The 21,280-nt window shown below is 36.1% G+C and overlaps 2 protein-coding genes across 3 annotated transcripts in view; one reads left to right on the top strand and one right to left on the bottom strand.

The window, feature by feature from the left end:
* The first annotated feature begins 545 nt into the window (after positions 1-545).
* LOC131972087 (complement receptor type 1-like) lies at positions 546-10,786 on the top strand. The gene is made up of 14 exons (XM_059333846.1): positions 546-705; positions 781-981; positions 4,875-5,066; positions 5,898-5,994; positions 6,095-6,168; positions 6,259-6,438; positions 6,535-6,711; positions 7,237-7,440; positions 8,175-8,366; positions 9,670-9,766; positions 9,867-9,940; positions 10,031-10,210; positions 10,308-10,484; positions 10,574-10,786. The coding sequence occupies exons 1-14, from the start codon at positions 651-653 to the stop codon at positions 10,597-10,599; spliced, it is 1,926 nt and encodes a 641-aa protein (XP_059189829.1). The 5' UTR covers positions 546-650; the 3' UTR covers positions 10,600-10,786.
* Positions 10,787-12,084: 1,298 nt separating this feature from the next.
* scube3 (signal peptide, CUB domain, EGF-like 3) overlaps positions 12,085-21,280 on the bottom strand; it is a 99,901-nt gene continuing 90,705 nt past the window's right edge. For both annotated transcript variants that reach the window (XM_059333549.1, XM_059333550.1), the window contains 8 exons: positions 20,648-20,851; positions 19,193-19,354; positions 18,932-19,099; positions 17,104-17,265; positions 16,822-17,019; positions 16,588-16,740; positions 14,470-14,549; positions 12,085-13,690 (listed from right to left, as the gene is read on the bottom strand). In XM_059333549.1, the coding sequence (XP_059189532.1) occupies positions 13,538-13,690; positions 14,470-14,549; positions 16,588-16,740; positions 16,822-17,019; positions 17,104-17,265; positions 18,932-19,099; positions 19,193-19,354; positions 20,648-20,851 (1,280 nt within the window). In that variant the 3' untranslated portion in view covers positions 12,085-13,537. The remainder of the gene's footprint in view (positions 13,691-14,469; positions 14,550-16,587; positions 16,741-16,821; positions 17,020-17,103; positions 17,266-18,931; positions 19,100-19,192; positions 19,355-20,647; positions 20,852-21,280) is intronic.

Below are 21,280 nucleotides of genomic sequence, written 5' to 3'. Positions count from 1 at the left end.
CTATTAGCCCTGGGTCCAGTGGACCCGGACATCTTATATGTAATAGAAATGTATAGGGGTGGTGTATGGTGTGTGGTCATTAAATATGTATTCTGATATATGTTCTTCACAGAAAATGAGCCAAAGTCAGTGAGTCTCAGTTTGAAAAATTAATTAATTGTATCATTTTTCTTTTAATAAAAAATGAAAACGGGTCCCACAGACCCGAACACCACACAAGGGTTAAATCAGGACTAAAAACACTATTGTTTACTGAAGTGTACTCTTAACTTTAAAAGTGTTAAAGTTACTTTTTAACTACACAATGTTTGACTTGTGCTTTTTATTATTTTATCTCTTTTTTTATCCTGCTGTATCTTATTTGATCCTATTTATATTTTTATTTCTATTTCCCTGTTTTAATTGACTGTTTTTACTGTTTTCAATTGTGTCTTGCTGTTTTTAATGTGTATGTAAAGCACTTTGAATTAACTTGTGTTGAATTGTGCTATACAGATAATCTTGCCTTGCCTTGTAATCAGCTCTTCTGCTCCGGCTGTGCCGCCCCCTTCACTATAAATTGCCAGATCTGAGCCTGCTGTGGACATTTGATTTGTAATCCGCAGTTTGAGAGTGTTTTTTTCTGCACAGAGGCTCACGGACGAAAAAACATGAGGACTCTCGGGTGGAATATTCTTGTTTTATCCTTTGCCTTAATCGCTTCAGGTAAATTAAAGACACAATCGCAGATTGAGGTTGTTATGTGTTGATGTTTTAACGGTTGATTTCCCCCATATATAGCTCAAGTATCAAGGAAAGGGTGCTCGCGCCCACCGGAGTACCCGCACGCCAAACTAAGCGAGCAATTTATCGGCACGCAGGAGTTCTACAACATGGACAAGGTTTATTATACCTGCGCCGAGGGCTTCACTAAACCCAAAGGGAGCCCATGGTCGAGGTGTGACCGTGGAAAATGGAGCCGATTGGCTCTAAAATGCCAAAGTAAGTACTTTGCACACTTATTATCTATCCGGTCAGAGGTGGTTAAAAGTGAGATTTTCTGTTATGTGATTTTTAAAAGGCTTTAAAGGACAGATCAGTAGCAGGAGAGAGCCCTCCAGCGGCCGGTAGGGAAACCTGCAAATTATTTCAACTGGACTTTCTATTAGTTCTTATTTTAAAATTATATTTTTTTCTTATTGAAGTGAGATTTTTTTTTTCTTTTTCTATAGAGGCTTTTTTTTTTTTACGGGGTTTTAACCTTACCTGCACAATTTGCTTATTTCAAATGTTTATGCTCCTTGTTTTATTGTGCAAATAAAACTAAGTTAATTTACTCAAGTACTGTACTTAAGTAAAGTACACGTACCTCAAAATTGTGCTTGAGTATCAACATTTTGTCTAACTTTATACTTCTGCTCCACTACATTTTGAAGCAAAGTTTGTACTTTTTTATTCCATTACATTTAGCTGACAGCTCTAGTTACTTTTCAGGTCAAGATTTAACATTTTTAAAAAAAACATGATCAATTTAAAGTGATTAGACTTTTTTATTTATCTTTTTTTTTTTTTTATTAAATCTAACCATATCAGTATATTAAGTAGTTAAAATGTGTCCCATCTTTTACAAAAATTAAAACGCTGCTTATATAAATGTATCAATAATAATAATAATAATAATAATCCAATAATATATTTAGAATATAGAAAACAATCTGAGTGGGTCCATTCTGCATAACAGGTACTTTTACTTTTGATACATTTTGATGCTGATACTTTTACTTAAGTAAGGGATCTGAATACTTTTTCCACCACTGCTAACATTTAAGAAAAACCAAAAACACTTCCCTAAAAATCTAAAAACTTATAGAAAGATGCTTTTGAATAAATTTCAATATAATTATTATCATGAATAATTATGATGATGATGATAGCACCTTCTAAAATGTAAAGTGCTTCTCAAGAATAAAACTTAAAAAGACCATTAAAAACATGCAAACAATACAAAGACAATAAAAACAAGCGATATAAATTAAATGCTCTAGTACCAGAGCGTTACATCAAAGGATAAGATCACATTTTTTCAAGTCTGTCTCAAATCAATACTTGTACACCCAAGGGATAATTTATAGCCTTTTAATAATTGCAAAGAGATCACGCATTAAGAGTTATAAGGCGTGAGCATGGAGAGATCATTGCTTTGCCTGTGCGTCCCTCGTCCAGTAATTATAAGATAAGAAACATTTATTAGTTCGACAATGGGGAAATCGCACCGTTACAGCAGAAAGAAGCTTCAGTATAAACAAGGGAGTGTAAAAAATGGCATAAATATAAAATATAGCCTACAAGGGGGAGAATATACAGTTATAGAACAATATCAACAATAAAAATAAAAGTTCTATACACATGATGATAGTTAACATGATTGCACAAGCTTGAAATGTAGGCCTGTATATTGAGAGAATATCTGCCAACAAATATAAAATCAGCTGTTTGTTTTTCATTATTTATGACTGTATGATGGACTAAATGGTTGTGATTCAGAATGTCTGATAAATGTCAGTTTTAGTGATATATATTTAATGTTGTTCACTCATCCGGTCGATAGAGGGCGCAAGTTATCAACTGCTTCAGTTACTCGAAAAGCATTTCCGGTCAACGACTAAATTTTCAAAAAAACAAAACACAGAAAAACAAAGTTTGTTGCGGGACACGTTTTGGCACTTCTTATCTTTATATATCTATGATTTCGACCTATGCGGTGCGTGTGTATCGCAGAACATCAGGCTTTAAAAAAATGTTTTAGCCACAACAGTTTGACCGCAGGATCTTATTTGTTTACTCATGTTAATCCCTATAGTTAATCCCGAGTCGCGCTATTTTAAAGGGCACCACCGTTATTGCTGGTTACTTTTCTCATCAACCGTGGCCGAAATAACTACTGCTGCTTCATGCCTGTTGTAAAAGTCCCACATATCGTCACCCTGTTAAAATAATCGCCTAAGTCATTTTCCAAGTTTTGCAGGAAACACAAAAAACTTCACTAAAAGTGTAACATATGACATTTATTGATAATTTTACTCAAAGGATGTAACACAGGATGGCTATTGGCATAGTAATAACACTGTGTGTAAATTATGTAGTTTAAGAGAAATAAATGAAAATTTTTTGAACATGCCTTTGTGACTTAAGCAAGATATGGTAACACTTTATTTTGAAGGTGTCTACATAAGAGTCATACAAGCCTGTCAGAAACATGACATGACAAGTATCATGAGCATTAATGTTACTTCAAAGTGTCATGAATGTTCATTACACAGCCCATGTCATGTTTATGACACGCTAATGTCACTCTTATGTAGACACCTTCAAAATAAAGTGTTACCATGTCTTGCTTAAGTCACAAAGGCATCTTCAAAAATTGCCTAAGTCACATTTTATTTTGATTTAGGCTTAATAAATCTGCTTAAGTCACACTCTTGACATAGGCCATAATCTTAAAGGGGTAAAATCACATGATCTGATCAACTGAGGATGTAGGTGATTTTACCATAGGTGGCTGGCGTCATGAGGAGATGATTTAGGGGAAAAAAAAAAAAAAAAATTGACTATTTATTATTGCTGCTAATACAGTTATATGTACCCAAGAAACATTTTGTGGCGATAAACCGTTCAAAACACTGCTGATATGAATACATGATAATGCTGATGTGTTAAAAGATTCTGAATTCATACTTTGCCATGTTTGTCCACAAAATAACAGGCAAACAACTTTTAAAATGCTTGTTTTCTCAACAGAGTTTGGCCCGACTTCAGGGTATCCTCAACATCTGGCAGTCTGAGTGCACTGTTTAGTTGGTTCCTTCTTATTTCATACCTGTAATGAAGAGTCTAAACTAATAAATTTAATTAATATTAATTAGGTAGGCAAACCGAGACATGGCTTTTTATTTAAACAAAAGTTAACCTTAGTTGTCTTTACTTGAATAAATAGTTGTTTTAACACACATCTGATATTTTTAACTCCTTTGGCACATCACATGTGCATGGACGGAGATGTCCCTGAAACTTAAATTAACAGGACATTCACCCAGCTTTATACAACATGTCCCATGTTATGCAGAATCAAATTTACTCAAGTTATCTTGGAGAAAACTAAAGAATGTTATTTAACTCCTTGGTCCAGACTCTTTGTGCCAGGAACTAACATCTACAAGGTCCTTATACATCTTATTTTGACCTCCAGACAGCCCAAGCCTCCTCACATTTTTTGTTTCTTTTTTACCTTTGTCAATTCTGTATTTTATTGCACTTTTTGCACTTTTATGTGAAGCACATTGGGGCGGCTCAGCCGTCTGTAAATGCGCTATATAAATACATTTGACTTGACTTGACTTGACATGTATGATGACATTCCAGGACTCTGAGGCCTCTGAAAATACCAAACCATGAACAAGGACCATGCACAAATTATACTGATTGTAATGCATTATGACACATACCATCAGGATATTTTTTTCTACCAGACTAACAAGATTAGCTTAATTTCTTTATGTCTTTATGTCTTAAAGGGCACACTTGCCTCACTCTTTGGACTTACTAGTTCATCTGTGATTGTGATGAAAAATGATTTATATGTTTGTTCTTATGTTGCATCGTTTTCAAAATATGTATGACCCCTCTCCTTCAACCTTTTTGGCAAAAAGGGCCTCGGCCTCCTCGGTGCCTGCCTTCACCCACTACAGACTGAGTTGGCGTTTGTACTGCAAAGTAGTAGTATAGTCATTTTTGTGTGTTTTTTTTTTTTTTTTTGCAGAACATCAAAATGTATCTCTGTTTTTATATAAAGGAGAAAAGTGTTTGTATCAAAACCGAAACTTTCCTCTGTTCAACAGGACAATGCAGTGTCCCAGCAACCATCCAGAACTCCAACGCCAACATCGCAGACAGATATATGAAAGAGACGTCTTTCCCTTCTGGCACGAAAGTTAGTTACGTGTGTGACATCGGATATGTTGCATCAGGCGGCTTCAGAGTTCGTATGTGTAAGAATGGAGAGTGGTCACCACTGCTGCTGAAATGTGAAAGTAAGAACTTTTTCAGTCCCTCAGTCTTTTTGTTGCTTAACCCATTGAAGCCTGGAAAGCGGATACGTCGTTTTGTGTATTTGTATAAGCTCTGAAATACTTTTTGAATTTCATTTCTATCTGCTACAGAGGCTGAAAAATCTATTATTTAGTAGAAGCGTTGACACTTCTGTTGAATTTCCAGAAAAAACTTTTAGTTTAGTTTTTTTTTTAGATTTTAGGGGCTTATTTTAAAATCGCCCAGAGGTTTTACAGGAAGTTTCAGACTTCAATGGGTTAAAGCTTGTTAATGCTTTTCTGTTACTGAAGCTCTAAATGTATTTTAATTTTTTTTTATCGATTGCATTATCAGAAACTGGTCACTTTCTTTTCATTGCCAAAGAACAATATTTGTTTAGTCAGCTGAGAAATATGTCTGAAAATGAATAATTGCAGTGTGTTTGTATTTGCTGCTGAGTTCATACAGCATGCGATAGTGATTAAGCTATTTACAGTAGAAGTTTTAATACATTTATTAAATTCAGGACACTTTATATCATATAGATATACTTTTGTATAGAGGTTTAAGTTGCATTAGTAAGAATAAAAAGAAAGCTATGAAACAGAATCAGGCATTGTATGACTTTACATATTTCTGACTTTGTAAATCTGATGAACTGTGTATTCATAAACACATTTTAGTCACACATCTACAGTTTTATGCATCTGGCCCCAGTGCCTCTTTGAAGTATTAGAACTTATTTGCTGTATTTTTTACCTCCTGTACAATAAAAATACTATTTTGCAAGGCATTATGACCTATTTAAATTGTTCCTTTTTCATCCTCAAAAGGGAAGTCATGTGGCTCTGCAGGAGAGATTCCACATGGACAGTTTACATATTCTGGAGTGCAGTTTGGAGACACTGCCACAGCTGCCTGTAATGAGGGGTAAGGGCTTTAAAAAAACCCTCATACATTTATTCTTTACACCCTAAAGCTTTTGCATTCTGTCGCTGAAACGCTGACTCTTGAATCTTCCTTTCATCAGGTATAGTCTGGTGGGACGGGCAACCAGAACTTGCACGAGTCAAGGCTGGGACGGACGTGTTCCTGCCTGTGAAGGTGCAGTGAACTACCACAGCATCATCTGTTACATAGCCTTTAATCTTCCCTCCTCTTACGCTGTGCTAAATAATATGTAATCTCTTCCAGCGGTTGCGTGTGATGAGCCTACAGGAGTGACGAATGCAGAGAGGATGGACCCTAACGAGCCTCCCTACACATACAGGACTGTGATTCGCTATCGCTGTCGTGTGGGATCCCTGACTGGACCAAGGGACATTTGGTGCAAGGAGGATGGAACATGGAGTGGTCCTCCTCCTACATGCACAGGTCCTTGATACTTTCAGTGCTTTTTTTAATCCCTATACAACTTTAATTACCTTTTTTGACATGATTTGAGTAAAATTGAATTCTGCTTTTTTACAGAAACGACATGTCCATATCCAAATGTCCCCAACGCCTCCTGGATGGAAGCTCCTAACGGGCTGTATCGAGATGGAGACACTGTAACAATCGAGTGCAAACAGGGCTACACAATGACCGGCTGGAACTCTATTACCTGTGAGCGTAATGGCCAATGGTCTGACCTCCCCAAATGCACAAGTAAGTAATCAATATTTTTAGCTTTCCAACACTTTAAAGTGACTAGTGCGTGTTGGTGCAGGTGTCTGCTCCAGCTTGGTGCAGCTATCCTTCACCATATCAGCTTCTTCAACACAAATTTAGATGTCGTGTTCAGACATTAAACTCTGAAGTATGAGTTAAATCTTGCATTGTGGATGGTGGTCTAGTGCAGGCATGTCCAAACTATTCCACAAAGGGCCGTGTGGGTGCAGGTTTTCGTTTCAACCAAGCAAAAGCGCACAGTTTGACCAATCAACTGTCTGAAGACTGAGATCAGTTGATTAACTGAGTCAAGTCTGGTGTGCTACTGCTTGGTTGGAACGAAAACCTGCAGCCACACGGCCCTTTGTGGAATAGTTTGGACATGCCTGGTCTAGTGTGTGACATCAAATTGTTTGCATTGGGGTAATTGGAGCACTTTATGTGTTCAGGTGAGTTGCAGATGACGGTGCTAAATTTAATATGGAGGAGAAAAATGTTAACGGATGATTTTGTTCTCTTCAGAGGCAGAGCCCACCTGCTCCACTCCTGTAGTGGCCAACGCTGTGAGCAGTGCTGGAGATGTTTCTGTGCACCGGGTGGGAGATTATGTGAGCTTCACCTGCGGTAAGGGTTTCCAGCTGGATGGAGCTCAGCAGATCACTTGTGGTCCTGGTGGCCTGTGGCAGCCTCAGCCTCCTCGGTGCCTGACGGAGCCCAGTAAAGACGGTGAGTTTGTGTTTCTACTGCATAGTCAGTTGTACGTCAATACGTCAAAAGTCATCTCTGTTTATTTAACCCTTGTGTGTTGTTCGGGTCTGTGGGACCCGTTTTCATTTTTTATTAACCCATTGACGCCTGGAAAGCGGATACGTCGTTTTGTAGTATTTGTATAAGCTCTCAAATACTTTTTGAATTTCATTTCTATCTGCTACAGAGGCTGAAAAATCTATTATTTAGTAGAAGAGTTGACACTTTTTTTTTTTCCAGAATTTCCAGAAAATTAGAGGCTTATTTTAAAATCACCCAGTGGTTTTTCAGGCCTCAATGGGTTAAAAGAAAAATGATACAATTAATTTTTCAAACTGAGACTCACTGACTTTGGCTCATTTTCTGTGAAGAACATATATCAGAATACATATTTAATGACCACACACCATACACCCCCCCTACACATTTCTATTACATATAAGAGCTAAGGGCTAATAGAAGTGTGGAAATTGATGTTCAGTCTGTCTTGACTGATATGTTTACTCTGTGTTCATGTGTTCAGCTTGTGTTGTGCATCATCTGTTCAGTATTTTAACATAAAAGTGTTTGATTGTGAGGCATTAAAAGCCACAAAATGCAACGGGTCCATCAGACCCACAAACACTGGCTGAGTAACAACAATATGAACATCACACAAGGGTTAAAGGAGTAAAGTGTCTGCATCAGAACTGAAACTTTCCTCTGTTCAACAGGGCAATGCAGTGCCCCAGTAACCATCCCCAACTCCAACGCCAACATCGCAGACCAATATATGAAAGAGACATCTTTCGCTTCTGGGAGCCAAGTTAATTATGTATGTGACATGGGATACGTTGCATCAGGTGGCAGCAGATATCGCAAGTGTACCAAAGGACAGTGGTCCCCACTGCTGCTGAAATGTGAAAGTAAGAACTTTTTTTTAATCCTTCCTCCTTCAGAGAAAAACAAATGAGTGCACGTCATACTTCAGACCAGGTGTAGACACAGTTTAAGCTGAGATAGCTGTAGGTGAAATAAGGTAACACCAAATATGAGTGTTATAAATTAAGCGTTCTCTAAAATATTACCCGGAGGTGCATTTCTAACTTAATTTTAAATTATTTGAATTAATTTAATCACACTCATTAACATTTGAGCCATCGTCTCTGCAAAGTGCTTTACAATTCAGGATAACAAAGTCTGTTTCAATGAGCACTTTAAATGAATCATTACTCTTTCTGACATTTAATAATGACGTTTGAGATATCACCTCCATGATTCACAGGTACAAGTGATAATTTAGTGGTTTGGGTTTGACAGTCTAAATTGCCCCGTCTGTGTGTAATGACAGCTGTTCTGGTCCTGTTGGAAAACTTCACAGATGAAACACAGTCTGGGAAATTGCACTTAAGGAGAAATGCGGCCAGGAAAATTCTCTTTAATTATTCCTTTTGACGGGTCTAATGAGCGGTGAAACAAACAAGTATACATATGTAAACAGCTGTTTATTGCTGTTTCTACGTCCATTCACGGCTACCCGTGGGTGTGGACATGAGCTTTGTCCATGTGCGTTCAGTTCCATGAAATTTGAAACTTGTACAAGTCTGAACTGTGCATGCATAAAGACGTACAACGCTAATTCTGTTTTAAAGTCAGAAATATGTAATGCACCGGAAATATGTTTATGCACCGGGCCCCAGTTGCTGTTAGAAGTATGAAAACTTATTTACTGTATCTTTTTGTAATATAAAAACACTATTTTGCAAGTCATTATCTGTCTGAAAATGAATAATTGCAGTGTTTTTGTATTTAACTTCATACAGCATGCGATAGTAATTTAGCTATTTACAGTAGGAGTTTTAATACATTTATTAAATTCAGGACACTTTATATCATATAGATATACTTTTGTATAGTGGTTTAAGTTGCATTAGTAAGAATAGCTTGAAACCTCAACAATCAAGTTTCAAGTAGAGGAAAAAAATTAAAGCTATGAAACAGAATCAGGTGTTGTATGACTTTACATATTTCTGACTTTGTAAATCTGATGAACTGTGTATTCATAAACACATTTTAGTCACAGATCTGCAGTTTTATGCATCTGGCCGCAGTGCCTCTATGAAGTATTAGAACTTATTTGCTGTATTTTTTACCTCCACACTACAATAAAAACACTATTTTGCAAGGAATTATGACTTATTTAAATTGTTCCTTTTCCATCCTCAAAAGGGAAGTCATGTGGCTCTGCAGGAGAGATTCCACATGGACAGTTTACATATACTGGAGTGCAGTTTGGAGACACTGCCACAGCTGACTGTAGAGAGGGGTAAGGGCTTTAAAAAAATCCTCATACATTTATTCTTTACACCCAAAAGCTTTTGCATTCTGTCGCTGAAATGCTGACTCTTGAATCTTCCTTTCATCAGGTATAGTCTTGTGGGACGGGCAACCAGAACTTGCACGAGTCAAGGCTGGGACGGACGTGTTCCTGCCTGTGAAGGTGCAGTGAACTACCACAGCATCATCTGTTACATAGCCTTTAATTTTCCCTCCTCTTATGCTGTGCTAAATAATATGTAATCTCTTCCAGCGGTTGCGTGTGATGAGCCTACAGGAGTGACGAATGCAGAGAGGATGGACCCTAACGAGCCTCCCTACACATACAGGACTGTGATTCGCTATCGCTGTCGTGTGGGATCCCTGACTGGACCAAGGGACATTTGGTGCAAGGAGGATGGAACATGGAGTGGTCCTCCTCCTACATGCACAGGTCCTTAATACTTTCAGTGCTTTTTTTTAATCCCTATACAACTTTTCTTCAAATTTTTTTACATGATTAGAATCAAATTTATTTTATTTTATTACAGACCTGACGTGTCCACCTCCAAATATCCCCAACGCCTACTGGATGGAAGCTCGTAACGGGGCATATCGAGATGGAGACACTATATCAGTCGAGTGCAAAAGGGGCTACACAATGACCGGCTGGAACTCTATTACCTGTGAGCGTAATGGCCAATGGTCTGACCTCCCCAAATGCACACGTAAGTAATCAATTCTTCTGTATGAGTCAGTTGATATTATAAGCTTTGCAACACTTTCAAATTATGACCTTTATCACCTGTTCTTTCAGGACGCTACACCAACTGGGGATATTAGTGAAAATGTGAAGCTACAGTGTTCAATTCAACCTGGTTGAACAGCAGTCAGAAGAGGATGGAAATAATGGTCTCTTAAGCTTTAAATTTCATTTTATGAATAAAATAATAACCTTTACTAATGCACTAATATATTTTCTTACTTGTGTAAACTCATTATAGAGACATTAAAATATGTTTGAAATGAAGCTGAAGTACAGTATGTTTATTTCGATAAGTGTTTTGGGCAGTAACAAGTACAAACTTGTTTCATTCACCTCTGTACATAGTTTTTTTTTTTTTTTTTTTACATTTTTAAACAGTCGATAATGTTATGTGTATCATCTCTAAAGACTAAACGGTGAGTGAGCATTTTATGAACAAACAAGCTACAAGAAAATAAGAACACCAATTCCATTCATTTAAAAAGACAATACAAAATCCAGACATTTCTTTACATGAGCAATAACAATTCAAGTGCAAATATCATTATCAACTCTATGATACATCATAGCAAACTCTCGTTAAAAGGCAACAATTTTAACAAACTTATCAGGTTGCAGGAAAGAAGCTGATTCTGGTGGGAGGGGCAAATTTGGGGATCAGTGAGCTTGCTGGGATGTCTACTCTAATCTGAGACCTGGAGAGGAATTTTAAACTGACAGTTCTTCATGGCTTGGCCCAGCAATGTGGTCAGAATCCCTTTGTCATCCTAAAGTCAGGGTACTTAAAATACAGTTTGGTACAGGATATGAAGCGTATCATCTCACTTTTTATTTACACAACTGGGGGACAAAACACAGCCCCCAAAATAGACTCAATTTAATTTCTTCAGAGGGTTGAATGTACAGGTTAGAGGGTCGGGGTTATCACTGACCACACAGTCACGTATCAATTGGACTGCAGTGGTGGTGCTTATCACGTTAGAGGAACAGTCACTAAATTTTGAGAAATAATTATTCACTTTCTTACCGAATCCTTCCTAGAATTTTGTTTACCACATAACCACAATGTGGTGATTTTATTTTATTTTTTACAGGCAAAACATTGTGCTTCAATTTGTTTTCTTTCCCATGCATTGGGCTTTTTTATTCTTTTTTTTAATTATTTCTGGGCTATTTTGCTTCCATAACATGTATTTTTTTTTTTTTCCTGCAGACTAGCAGAAATGTATAATTGGTGGATTCCCCCCGGCTAGCTGTCTCATGGTTCATATTTACTGTTCAGACAAGCATGGCATCAGTAATTCTCCACAAGAAAGCAAATAAGCGTATTTCCCAAAATGTCCGATAATTCCTTTTATTACTTGGCAGATCCTAACAACAAGCAAACTGTTAGATTTTATTTGCTAAACTTAAATCATTTTACCCTGTTTTGGTCACTGTTTTGAAATCACAAAGATTTTTTTTTAAACACACCAAATGCTCATTTTTATTACATTTCTTGACTTTAATTTATTTGAACTTTTTTTGTATTTCTCTGAATAAGAGAAGCAGTTACACGTTAAAACCCAAACATCTTCTGCCCAGAGTGACTGATAAATATTTAATACAATGAGTCTCAACAAGAATGCAGCCTAAAACACATTTCACAAGCTTCGTTGTGGGTCACCGTCTGGTGTAACCAAAATTAAGACGCGTTGTTTTCGTTCATTTCACTTTGTTCTAAGAAAGGTAGGATGACGGGCTCTAAATTTAGTGCACAAAACAAAGTGACCCGCCTTTCTTGGGCGGTCTTTGGAAGAGCTGTCTTCATTGGGACAGAACAAAACGTGACGGGGCTGTTTGAAGAGGGGCGCTGGGTGTCTTTGGATCTGAGACAGGTGGGGCAGATAATGATTTTGGGCGTCCTGCGTAAGAAATTTAGGATTAAAGAATTCAACCCTCGTCTAATTTATTTTCATTATTTACAATTTTGAAATAAAAACACAATAAAACTGGTAGTCCACAGACAGACAATGTGACATTATCAACTTACTGTGTGTAAGAACTAAAGTATTTCAGACGCGGAGCTTCCTTTAGTTTTAAACCTAGAGACTATTAGTGTGTAGAGTACATCAGAAAGACAATGAGATTGAAGAATTAAAGTGACCTTTTAAAAGAAGCAGCAAACATAATGTCCCTCAAAGACATTTCTCTCTATCTCTCTCTGAGACATGTTCCACTAGACATCACATTACCTCATTTCTGTGGCTCTCACAATTATTAGTTTGTTATTCATCTCCCAAATGTCCACTATGTTCCTGGAATGATACATCACCTGTTTCTATTTGCTTTTAAGTTGGCTTTAAAAAAACAGAAAAGAGCAACAGAAATTATCCGAAGGTGGGAAAACGCTGGTACTGTCTAGACAGAAGGAACAAAATATAGATTAACTGTTTTAACAGTAAAACCCTTGGAAACCGCTCTAAGAGCTCAAATATAGTAAGGCTTTGAATGACCTGAAAGCAGCTGCGACATGAATTTAACAACCGCTCCTCCTCGAGGCAGCACACAGACACTGAAGATGGAACTAGGGTTACACAACACTCACAGTCATACTTAATGGTAGGAGTTGAAACTCAGACCGCTCATTTAAGCAAATACAATAACAAGCTCAAACCGCGCACACAGAACGTCACTCCTATTGTCTGAAATAGGCGTTTCTATTTTATTTCTTTTTTTGTGGTCTCATTGCACAACAGAAACCAAACCCACTCACAAACTCTACATCCCCACTAACGCTTGAGCTCGGGATTGCAGACCTGCGCTGAATGGAAACTGACAAAAAACCTAAAACACAAATTTTCAGTATTTCTCAGGTCTGCATAGTGTTTATTGTCAAAGCCTACGGAAAATAAGAGTAAACACACTAGTATGTTTTGTGTTTTTTAAGTCCTGTAAGAGTTGCGGCTTGTAAGGTGGAGGGGGACGTCGGGGGGAGGGAGGTCGTGATCCGGTGCTTCGGCAGCTGTGTGAGCTTTACTTGTATGGTCGCAGGAAAGCTGAGACTTTGCTGCTTATGAGACGTATGAAGGAGCGAGGAAGCATCTCGTTGGACTCCCGAGTGGTGTACTTAAAGTAGTTGTTTGGGTGAGCCAGCACATCGAAAAGAGTCTTAATCAGTTTTTTATCCTGTAGGGAGAAACACACGGATGTAAATGATACACTTAAATACGTATTTTCATCCTTAACCCTTTGATGCACAACATGGGTCAAAAATGACCCGCATTCATTTCCCATGTTATTTATTGCTTGCTGTGTGTCTCTGTGCTCTATCTTTTGACATCAACTTATTTTATGATTGAACATTCTAAATATTATTTAAATATCTTGTTTTTGATAACAACAGATCATTATTTTCATTTTGCTTCTCATAACTACTTGGCTAAGTAGCTTGCTAAGCTAACTACTTAGCCAAGAAGTTAGCTAAGTAGTTAGCTTAGCAAGCTACTTAGCTAAAAAATGGATATGGCTCATTTTTCAACCATGTTGTGTATTAGAAGAATAGTGACAGAAAAAGGTATTTTATTCAAAAATGAATAAAGGAAAACATAAAAATTAGGATGTATGATGATCAAAAACAAACTAATTGATGAAAACCTGGAATACTCAACGATGAATTATTGCAAAGATATAGAACATAAAAACTGTCGGGTCACTTTAGACCCATGTTGTGCATCAAAGGGTTAAAACTAGTTTGTATTGAAGGTATTACACAATGCTGGAAAACAAATTACACACCAACCACATGACGATAAATCTTTTCAATAATAACAAACGATCTGACTCATGCAAGTAGAAATGTTTGTTTAGCCTAACAACAACCTAAGGTGCAGCTTAATGAGTCACATCTCCTACGTGGTGAGATTAAGCCACAATTCATCACATTAAGGTAAAGCACATCTACTAACCTTGAGGATTTCCTGATGGTTTTCTGAGGCGTAGAGTCTTCCATCTCGCACTATATCCTCTACGAGCTGTTCATAGTCCTCTGAATTAAAAAAAAAACACAACACTAGTTACTTCTAGTCATGTTATATCGTGTGTATCAAAGTTAGGTGGTAAAATCATATTAAAAACACAGGTGTGAGACAAAATGCAGAGAAACGTCCTTTGATTTATAACTTATAGAGTAACATTAAAGTGTCAGTAGTTCATATATATTCTACTACATTTTAAGGCATTCTATGATATTATCAGACTATAATAGGACATTTTTGGGCATACTAAAATATGACAGTTTTTTACATTTTATTTTACATTTTTGGACATACTATATAGTATGGTGGGTTTTTATTTTTTGTGTGTTTTTTTTACATTGTTGGACATGTGTTTTTCGACATAGTATGGCCTTTTTGGGACAAATTTTTGGACATCACATAATATGATGTTTTCATAGAAACTATACTGCTACATGTATCAACAGAGTATTTATAGACAAAATATGTTCTCATATGTATCAAAAGACTATAATAAAGTAATTTTCTAGCATTTTAAAATTTGACCATTTTGGACAAAAATCGTCATGCTATAGTATGACTCTTTTTTGGTCCAGTTTTGGACATCCCTTAATATGGTGTTTTTCTGTTATTTATGGATAAACTACATCCTAATATGTATCAACAGACTGACAAAGACATTTTTAAGCATTTTTAAGCATTTTAAAATTTGACCATTTTTGACATAAATCGACATGCACATGTTTTTCTGTCATTTTTTGACAAACTATACCACTGAATCCATGAATCAACACAGCATAATAACATCATTTTAAGCATTTCAGGGAATTTGAAAATGTCATGATTTAAAAAAAAAATTTGCGACATATTATAATATGCCTTTTTTCCGACTTTTGACATCCCATAATATGGTGTTTTTCTGTCATTATTGGCCAAACTATACTACTATATGCATCGACAACATACATTTTTCAAAATAGTAAAATATGTTTTTTTTTCATATTTGGGCATACTATAATATGGTGTTTTTTTTTACATACTATACTGCTATATGTATCAACAGAGTGTAATTTGACAATTTTTTAGCATTCATAGAAATTTTAGAAAGTCACCTTTTTTTGATGGCATTTTTGGACATACTGTAGCATGTTGTTTATTTAAATTTTTGTACATAGTATAATACGGCATTTTTAAAAACATTTTGGACATACTATAATATTGTGGGTTTTTTAAAATCACTTTTTAACATACTATACTACTATAATAGGGCCATTTTTTAAGCATTTTTGATCATACTAAATTATAATTTTTTTCAACATATTATAGAATTTTTGGGCCATTATTAGCATTTTAACATTTAACAATAAATTGTGTTATTTTCTATTTTACTATCTCAATTATTTGTATTTTTCTGTAAACTGTATTTACTGATGTGCTGTATATCTGTTTTTTTAACCCTTTGATGCACAACATGGGTCTAAAGTGACCCGATATGTATGAGTTTTATGTTCTATATCTTTACAATAAATCATGTTCATCATTCAGTATTCCAGGTTTTCCTCAATTAGTTTGTTTTTGTTTTTTCCTAATTTTAAGTTTTCCTTTATTCATTTTTTAATAAAATCCCTTTTTGTGTCACTCTTCTAATGCACAACATGGGTCAAAAATGACCCATGTCCATTTTTTAGCTAAGTAGCTTGCTAAGCTAACTACTTAGCTAACTTCTGGGCTAAGTATTTAGCTGAGTAGCTTGCTAAGCGAACTACTTAGCTTACTTGTTGGCTAAGTAGTTAGCTTAACAAGCTATCTAGCCAAGTAGTTAGCTATGTAATAATACAAAAACTTTTTTTCTTCATAAAGTATGAGAGACAAAATGGAAATAATGATCTGTTGTTATCAAAAACAAGATATTTAAAGAATACTTGTAATATTCAATCATAAAATATGATTTTATGAGCACAGAAACACACAGCAAGCATTAAATAACATGGGGAATGAATATGTTTATCCAATATGTTGTGCATCAAAGGGTTAATGTGTGGATAGTTTGCTGATGAACGTGTTACATACCATCATAAGTAACATAAGGGATCTGAAAGCCTCTGGCGCTGTTTGCCTCATTGGACTTGAAGTTAATCCAGAGACGTCTGGAGCGAGCGGTGAAGGCGATGGGCCGCTCGTACGTCTGACATGTCTCATATGTGGTGATGGATGTGGCTGACCCTTACAGGTGCACATAAAGAACAATGGTGACTAATGAGGTTTATATGGTGCAAATATATCACAATATAAACACTAACTTACAGTTCTTCCTCATAACCAGCACATCTCCGCACTCATCCTCTGAGGGCAGGAAAATCTCTGGCACCACAATTAGGATCTTGCGCTTGCTGGGCGGGTTGATGTTCCATATACACTCCACATTAGCAGGGTAATTACCAGGATAGTTAGGTGACTCAATATAACCCATGAATTCGCCCATCTCACCACCACATTGCCTGTCTAGACACACACAAACAAAACAAATCAGTCTCCAGCTCACATTTAAGAAACCTGAAGACACCAAATAGTCATTTTCATACTCACTCTTGCACTGGGAGACACTTGTGGCACCATCAAAATCTGTGGTGGTGTTCCCAGGACAGGTAATACAGTAGTTCTGTCTGAACTCTGTCTGATACGTCCCCACTGGGCAGCGGATACACCGGTGTACTGTGGTGTTGTAATAATGACCTGGAGAACACTGAACTGCAGGGTAGAAATAAAGATATGCATTAGGTAAGGTAGGTTTTGCAGATTGTTTACCGTGCTTATTGTTTTTTTTTGCAGAACCATATTTGGTAACTTGAGCGGACATCTATAACAGTTCTCCTCGCTCTCCGTGAGGTCATTGAACCACATGATTTTCTACATCACATGTTATTTTACAAATATTAAACTTATCATGAATATCGTTTACCTATTATTAGTAATACTTTACTTGCTTTGCTATTACAATTTATTGTTGCACTCATAACATTTTATTTAATTTACTTTTTGTTTGTTTGCCAAATAATTTGTAAACTTTTAAGAAAGGGGTTGTAAAACATATACAGACATTACATAGATTGATGGACTGGATATTAATGGTTAATAATTGTCCTTAAAACCTACTATAAATATGGGTATTATAAAGTTCCAATCCAATCCAATCCATTTTATTTAGCACATTTTTAGCAAACGCAAGGTTTCCAAAGTGCTGCTCAAACAATAAATAGATAACACAATACAAAGAGATGTAGAAAACAACAAGACAGTAAAATGCAACTAGAAAATTTCCTCTGGGGAAATTCTAAAAGGGCCACGGGGGCTACTGCCGGTGTGTGTACACTATGATGAGATTCTTCAGAGATTTCAAACTATGCCCTTTAACCTCAAAGTGTGTGTGCGTGCGTGCGTGTGTTTGAAGCATGTGTATGCATATGTGAGGAGTGTGCGTGCTTATGCGCATGTGTGTGTGTGTGTGTGTGTGTGTGTGTATCTGTAACTGTAATCACATCAAAGATCAAAGGCAATCAGATCAAAGCAATCAACAGAATTAACTGACACCTGTTCCGGCAGAGTGACAGCAGCCGGTGGACAGACTGAAATTTCTGGTCTCGAACAGAAAGCATTTTTGGCAAAACCATAATACCTATCATTGATCTGACTCTACATCACAGATAGTGACACTGTGGCATCTGACCAATCAGTAAATCATACAAGATTCAAGCTTTCCTTTATTGTCATTGTATTAAAAAAATATATTACTAAAGGTGCTTTAAAAAAGACATTCAGACATTATGCATATGTAATAAGTAGTCTAAAAAGATAATAAATAGTTTAAAGGTAAAATATAAAGTGGTGATGTATGCAAATGATGTGTTATTGTCTATTTAGGGTTGCTGTGGGAAAGAGACTATAATAAATATAATAATAATAATGACACAATTGACCTCGATTTGCAATATAAAAATGAAACATTTTGCAAAAAGTCTTGTAATATCCTCCAATAACACTTCAGGGTTGACATTTTCAATTTCCAGGAGTACCCTATAAAGCAGGGGTGTCAGTGTAATTTTATTTGGCCCGCCAGCCAATACCAAATTATTATATTATTATTGTACTATAAAAGCTGACCCGCCGGTATTATACGGCGCATGTACCGCTAATACTAGATTTATTATTGTTATTTTATTTTTAAATGTATTAACCTGTTGAAAAACTTTATTTTGATATTTAAATCAGAAGGATGCAAATAGAAAAGAGGCATACGATTTTTATTTATTTAATAAATTAATGACATTGATGTTTTTTATGTCTGCACTATTTTGTTATATATTGTATTTTTAAGCGTTGCTGGTTGCTGGAAAAAAAAAAAGACGACAAAGCTGACCTTTGACTTCACAATCATGGAAGGAACTAGCACCCTCCCGCTTGGTGCCAAGTCCCCCCCCACACGGGAAACACAGGGTCCGTCCCAAATCTGGTTGGTAGGTGCCCTGAGGACACGCCTGGCAGGGTTTGAACCCATCGCTGGAGAAGGACCCAGTTGGACATTGGCCTGGATTAGATTTGTAGAACACAGACAGAAGGTTTACTCAGGACATCAGAAGTACATATTAATCATTGTCTCTGGGACTTTAAACTAGGCTACCTGCACAGGAGGAGATGTTTCGCGCCCCGACAGGCCCGTGGCCATCACTGCCGGGGCAGAGGTCACAGGCCAGCTGCCCCTCCTTCTCCTGGAAGGTGCCAGGTGGACACTGGACACAGCGCTCCTGCTCACCGTGGTAGTAAGACCCCGACAAGCATCTGACTGAGAGAACATCCACAACGGCTCCGGTCAGAGAGGAAACACTTCACTTTAACCAGTTCAAAAAACAGGGTGTATATGTATGTGTGTATGTGTATGTGTGTATGTGTATATATGTATGTTTTATATTTTTATTTTTTTTACTTATTTTTTAATTATTTTATTTTATATATATTTTATGTATGGGTGTGTGTATATATATATATATATATATTTTTTTTTTTAATATTAATTTTTTTTTTCTACACACTGTTGTTTTAACTGATCTGGTGTATTAACCTATTAATACAACGATGTAAGGGTCTCTGGGGGAGTGGAATGGGTGTTGGGTTATATAAGAAAATGAAAATATGTCTCTTCGATTGTACTGTTTACTGCAACTGTGAATCAATAAAAATATATATTAAAAAAAAACAGGGTAACATTTTATAAAAACCATCACTTATCATGGATTACCTATTATTAGTAATACTTTACTTGCTTTGCTATTACAATTTATTGTTGCACTCATAACATTTTATTTAATTTACTTTTTGTTTATTTGCCAAATAATTTGTAAACTTTTAAGAAAGGGGTTGTAAAACATATACAGACATTACATAGATTGATAGAGTGGATGTTAATGGTTAATAATTGTCTTTAAAACCTACTATAAATATGGGTATTATAAAGTTCCAATGCAATCCAATCCACTTTATTTAGCACAATTTTAGCAAATACAAGGTTCTAAAGTGCTGCACAAACAATAAATAGATAACACAATACAAAGAGATGTAGAAAACAACAGGACAGTAAAATGCAATAAGATAAAATAAATTAAAAATAGGATAAAAATAAATAAAATAAAATGTACTGCCTGCACAAAATAAAATATGCATGTATACAAATACAAACAAAAATGATAAAATCATAAAAACAACACTCTACGTGGTGTTAAAAGCCAACGAGAAGAGGTGTTTTTTAAGAAGACACTTAAAATGAGAAGAAGACCTTGTATTGTAAATAATGAGAGCATAGATCTGATATTGTACATACACAACTATTTGTCACATCTGATGATCATTACCATTAAGTTGTTTATATTTTTCGCATTGTGTATCTTTTGTATTGGCACCTAACTGATATTTTATATATTTATATTTGCATTCTTTCCTTCTTTGTACTTCTGCAAACCCATTTCCCTTCAATTTGAACTTAAATGGCTTTAACAAAATGTCAGATTCTAATGTTCTGATATTTCTGATACTTCACAGTAAAATAAGTAACCCGGCTTATTGTCCAGCTCTCCGGTCTTACCACATCGGCCGCTTTCCCTCTCCCAGCCCGGCCCACAGTTCTCCGGTACGGGAGCAGCCTGTGGAAGTTTCTGGGCCACTTCGTATTCCAAACCAGCAACTCGGATGAGGAAGCGCTCCTGGTTGATGGACTTCTTCAGAGCCTTTATATACGTCTTAACCTGCTTCTCCATGCGTTGTCTCAGGCAGCTGAGATTACAGCTTCCTGTTTATGGTTCAATAAAACATACCATGTTTCAGTCACAAACACACAGCAAGTCACATGTGTGCTGGAAAATAACACATTTTTAAACTTCATTGTAAAAAAACAAAAAACAAGCCATTATTATCTACTGTACACAATGGTGTTTTAGTATATTTTTTCCTAAGTAAAAGTATTCACACCACGCTGTAAAAATACTTGGTTACAAAAAAAGTATAATAATTAAAAGTATTAAAAGTAGAAATGTTGTTGCTTTTGTGACTGTTTCTCTATTATATATTATATAATAAGAATATTATTGCTCATGCATTAATGTACAAACAGGATTTTACTCTTGTGGTTGCTTGAGTTGGAATTTTTTAAAACTATTTTGTACAGAACTGCTGAATGATTTCCATTCTGGGTTAATCTGCTGATCATTTTTTAATTAAT

Source organism: Centropristis striata, chromosome 5 (assembly GCF_030273125.1).
Source record: "Centropristis striata isolate RG_2023a ecotype Rhode Island chromosome 5, C.striata_1.0, whole genome shotgun sequence".
NCBI classification, from domain to species: Eukaryota; Metazoa; Chordata; class Actinopteri; order Perciformes; family Serranidae; genus Centropristis; species Centropristis striata.
Note: the sequence above shows the minus strand (reverse complement) of the source record. Positions and strands in the feature narration are given on the sequence as shown.

Coding starts and splice junctions, on each gene's coding strand:
- LOC131972087 (XM_059333846.1), top strand. CDS start 651: ATGAGGACTCTCGGGTGGAATATTCTTGTTTTATCCTTTGCCTTAATC. Junction 6,712..7,236: donor TGACCTCCCCAAATGCACAA/GTAAGTAATCAA, acceptor TGTTCTCTTCAG/AGGCAGAGCCCACCTGCTCC. Junction 7,441..8,174: donor GACGGAGCCCAGTAAAGACG/GTGAGTTTGTGT, acceptor TCTGTTCAACAG/GGCAATGCAGTGCCCCAGTA.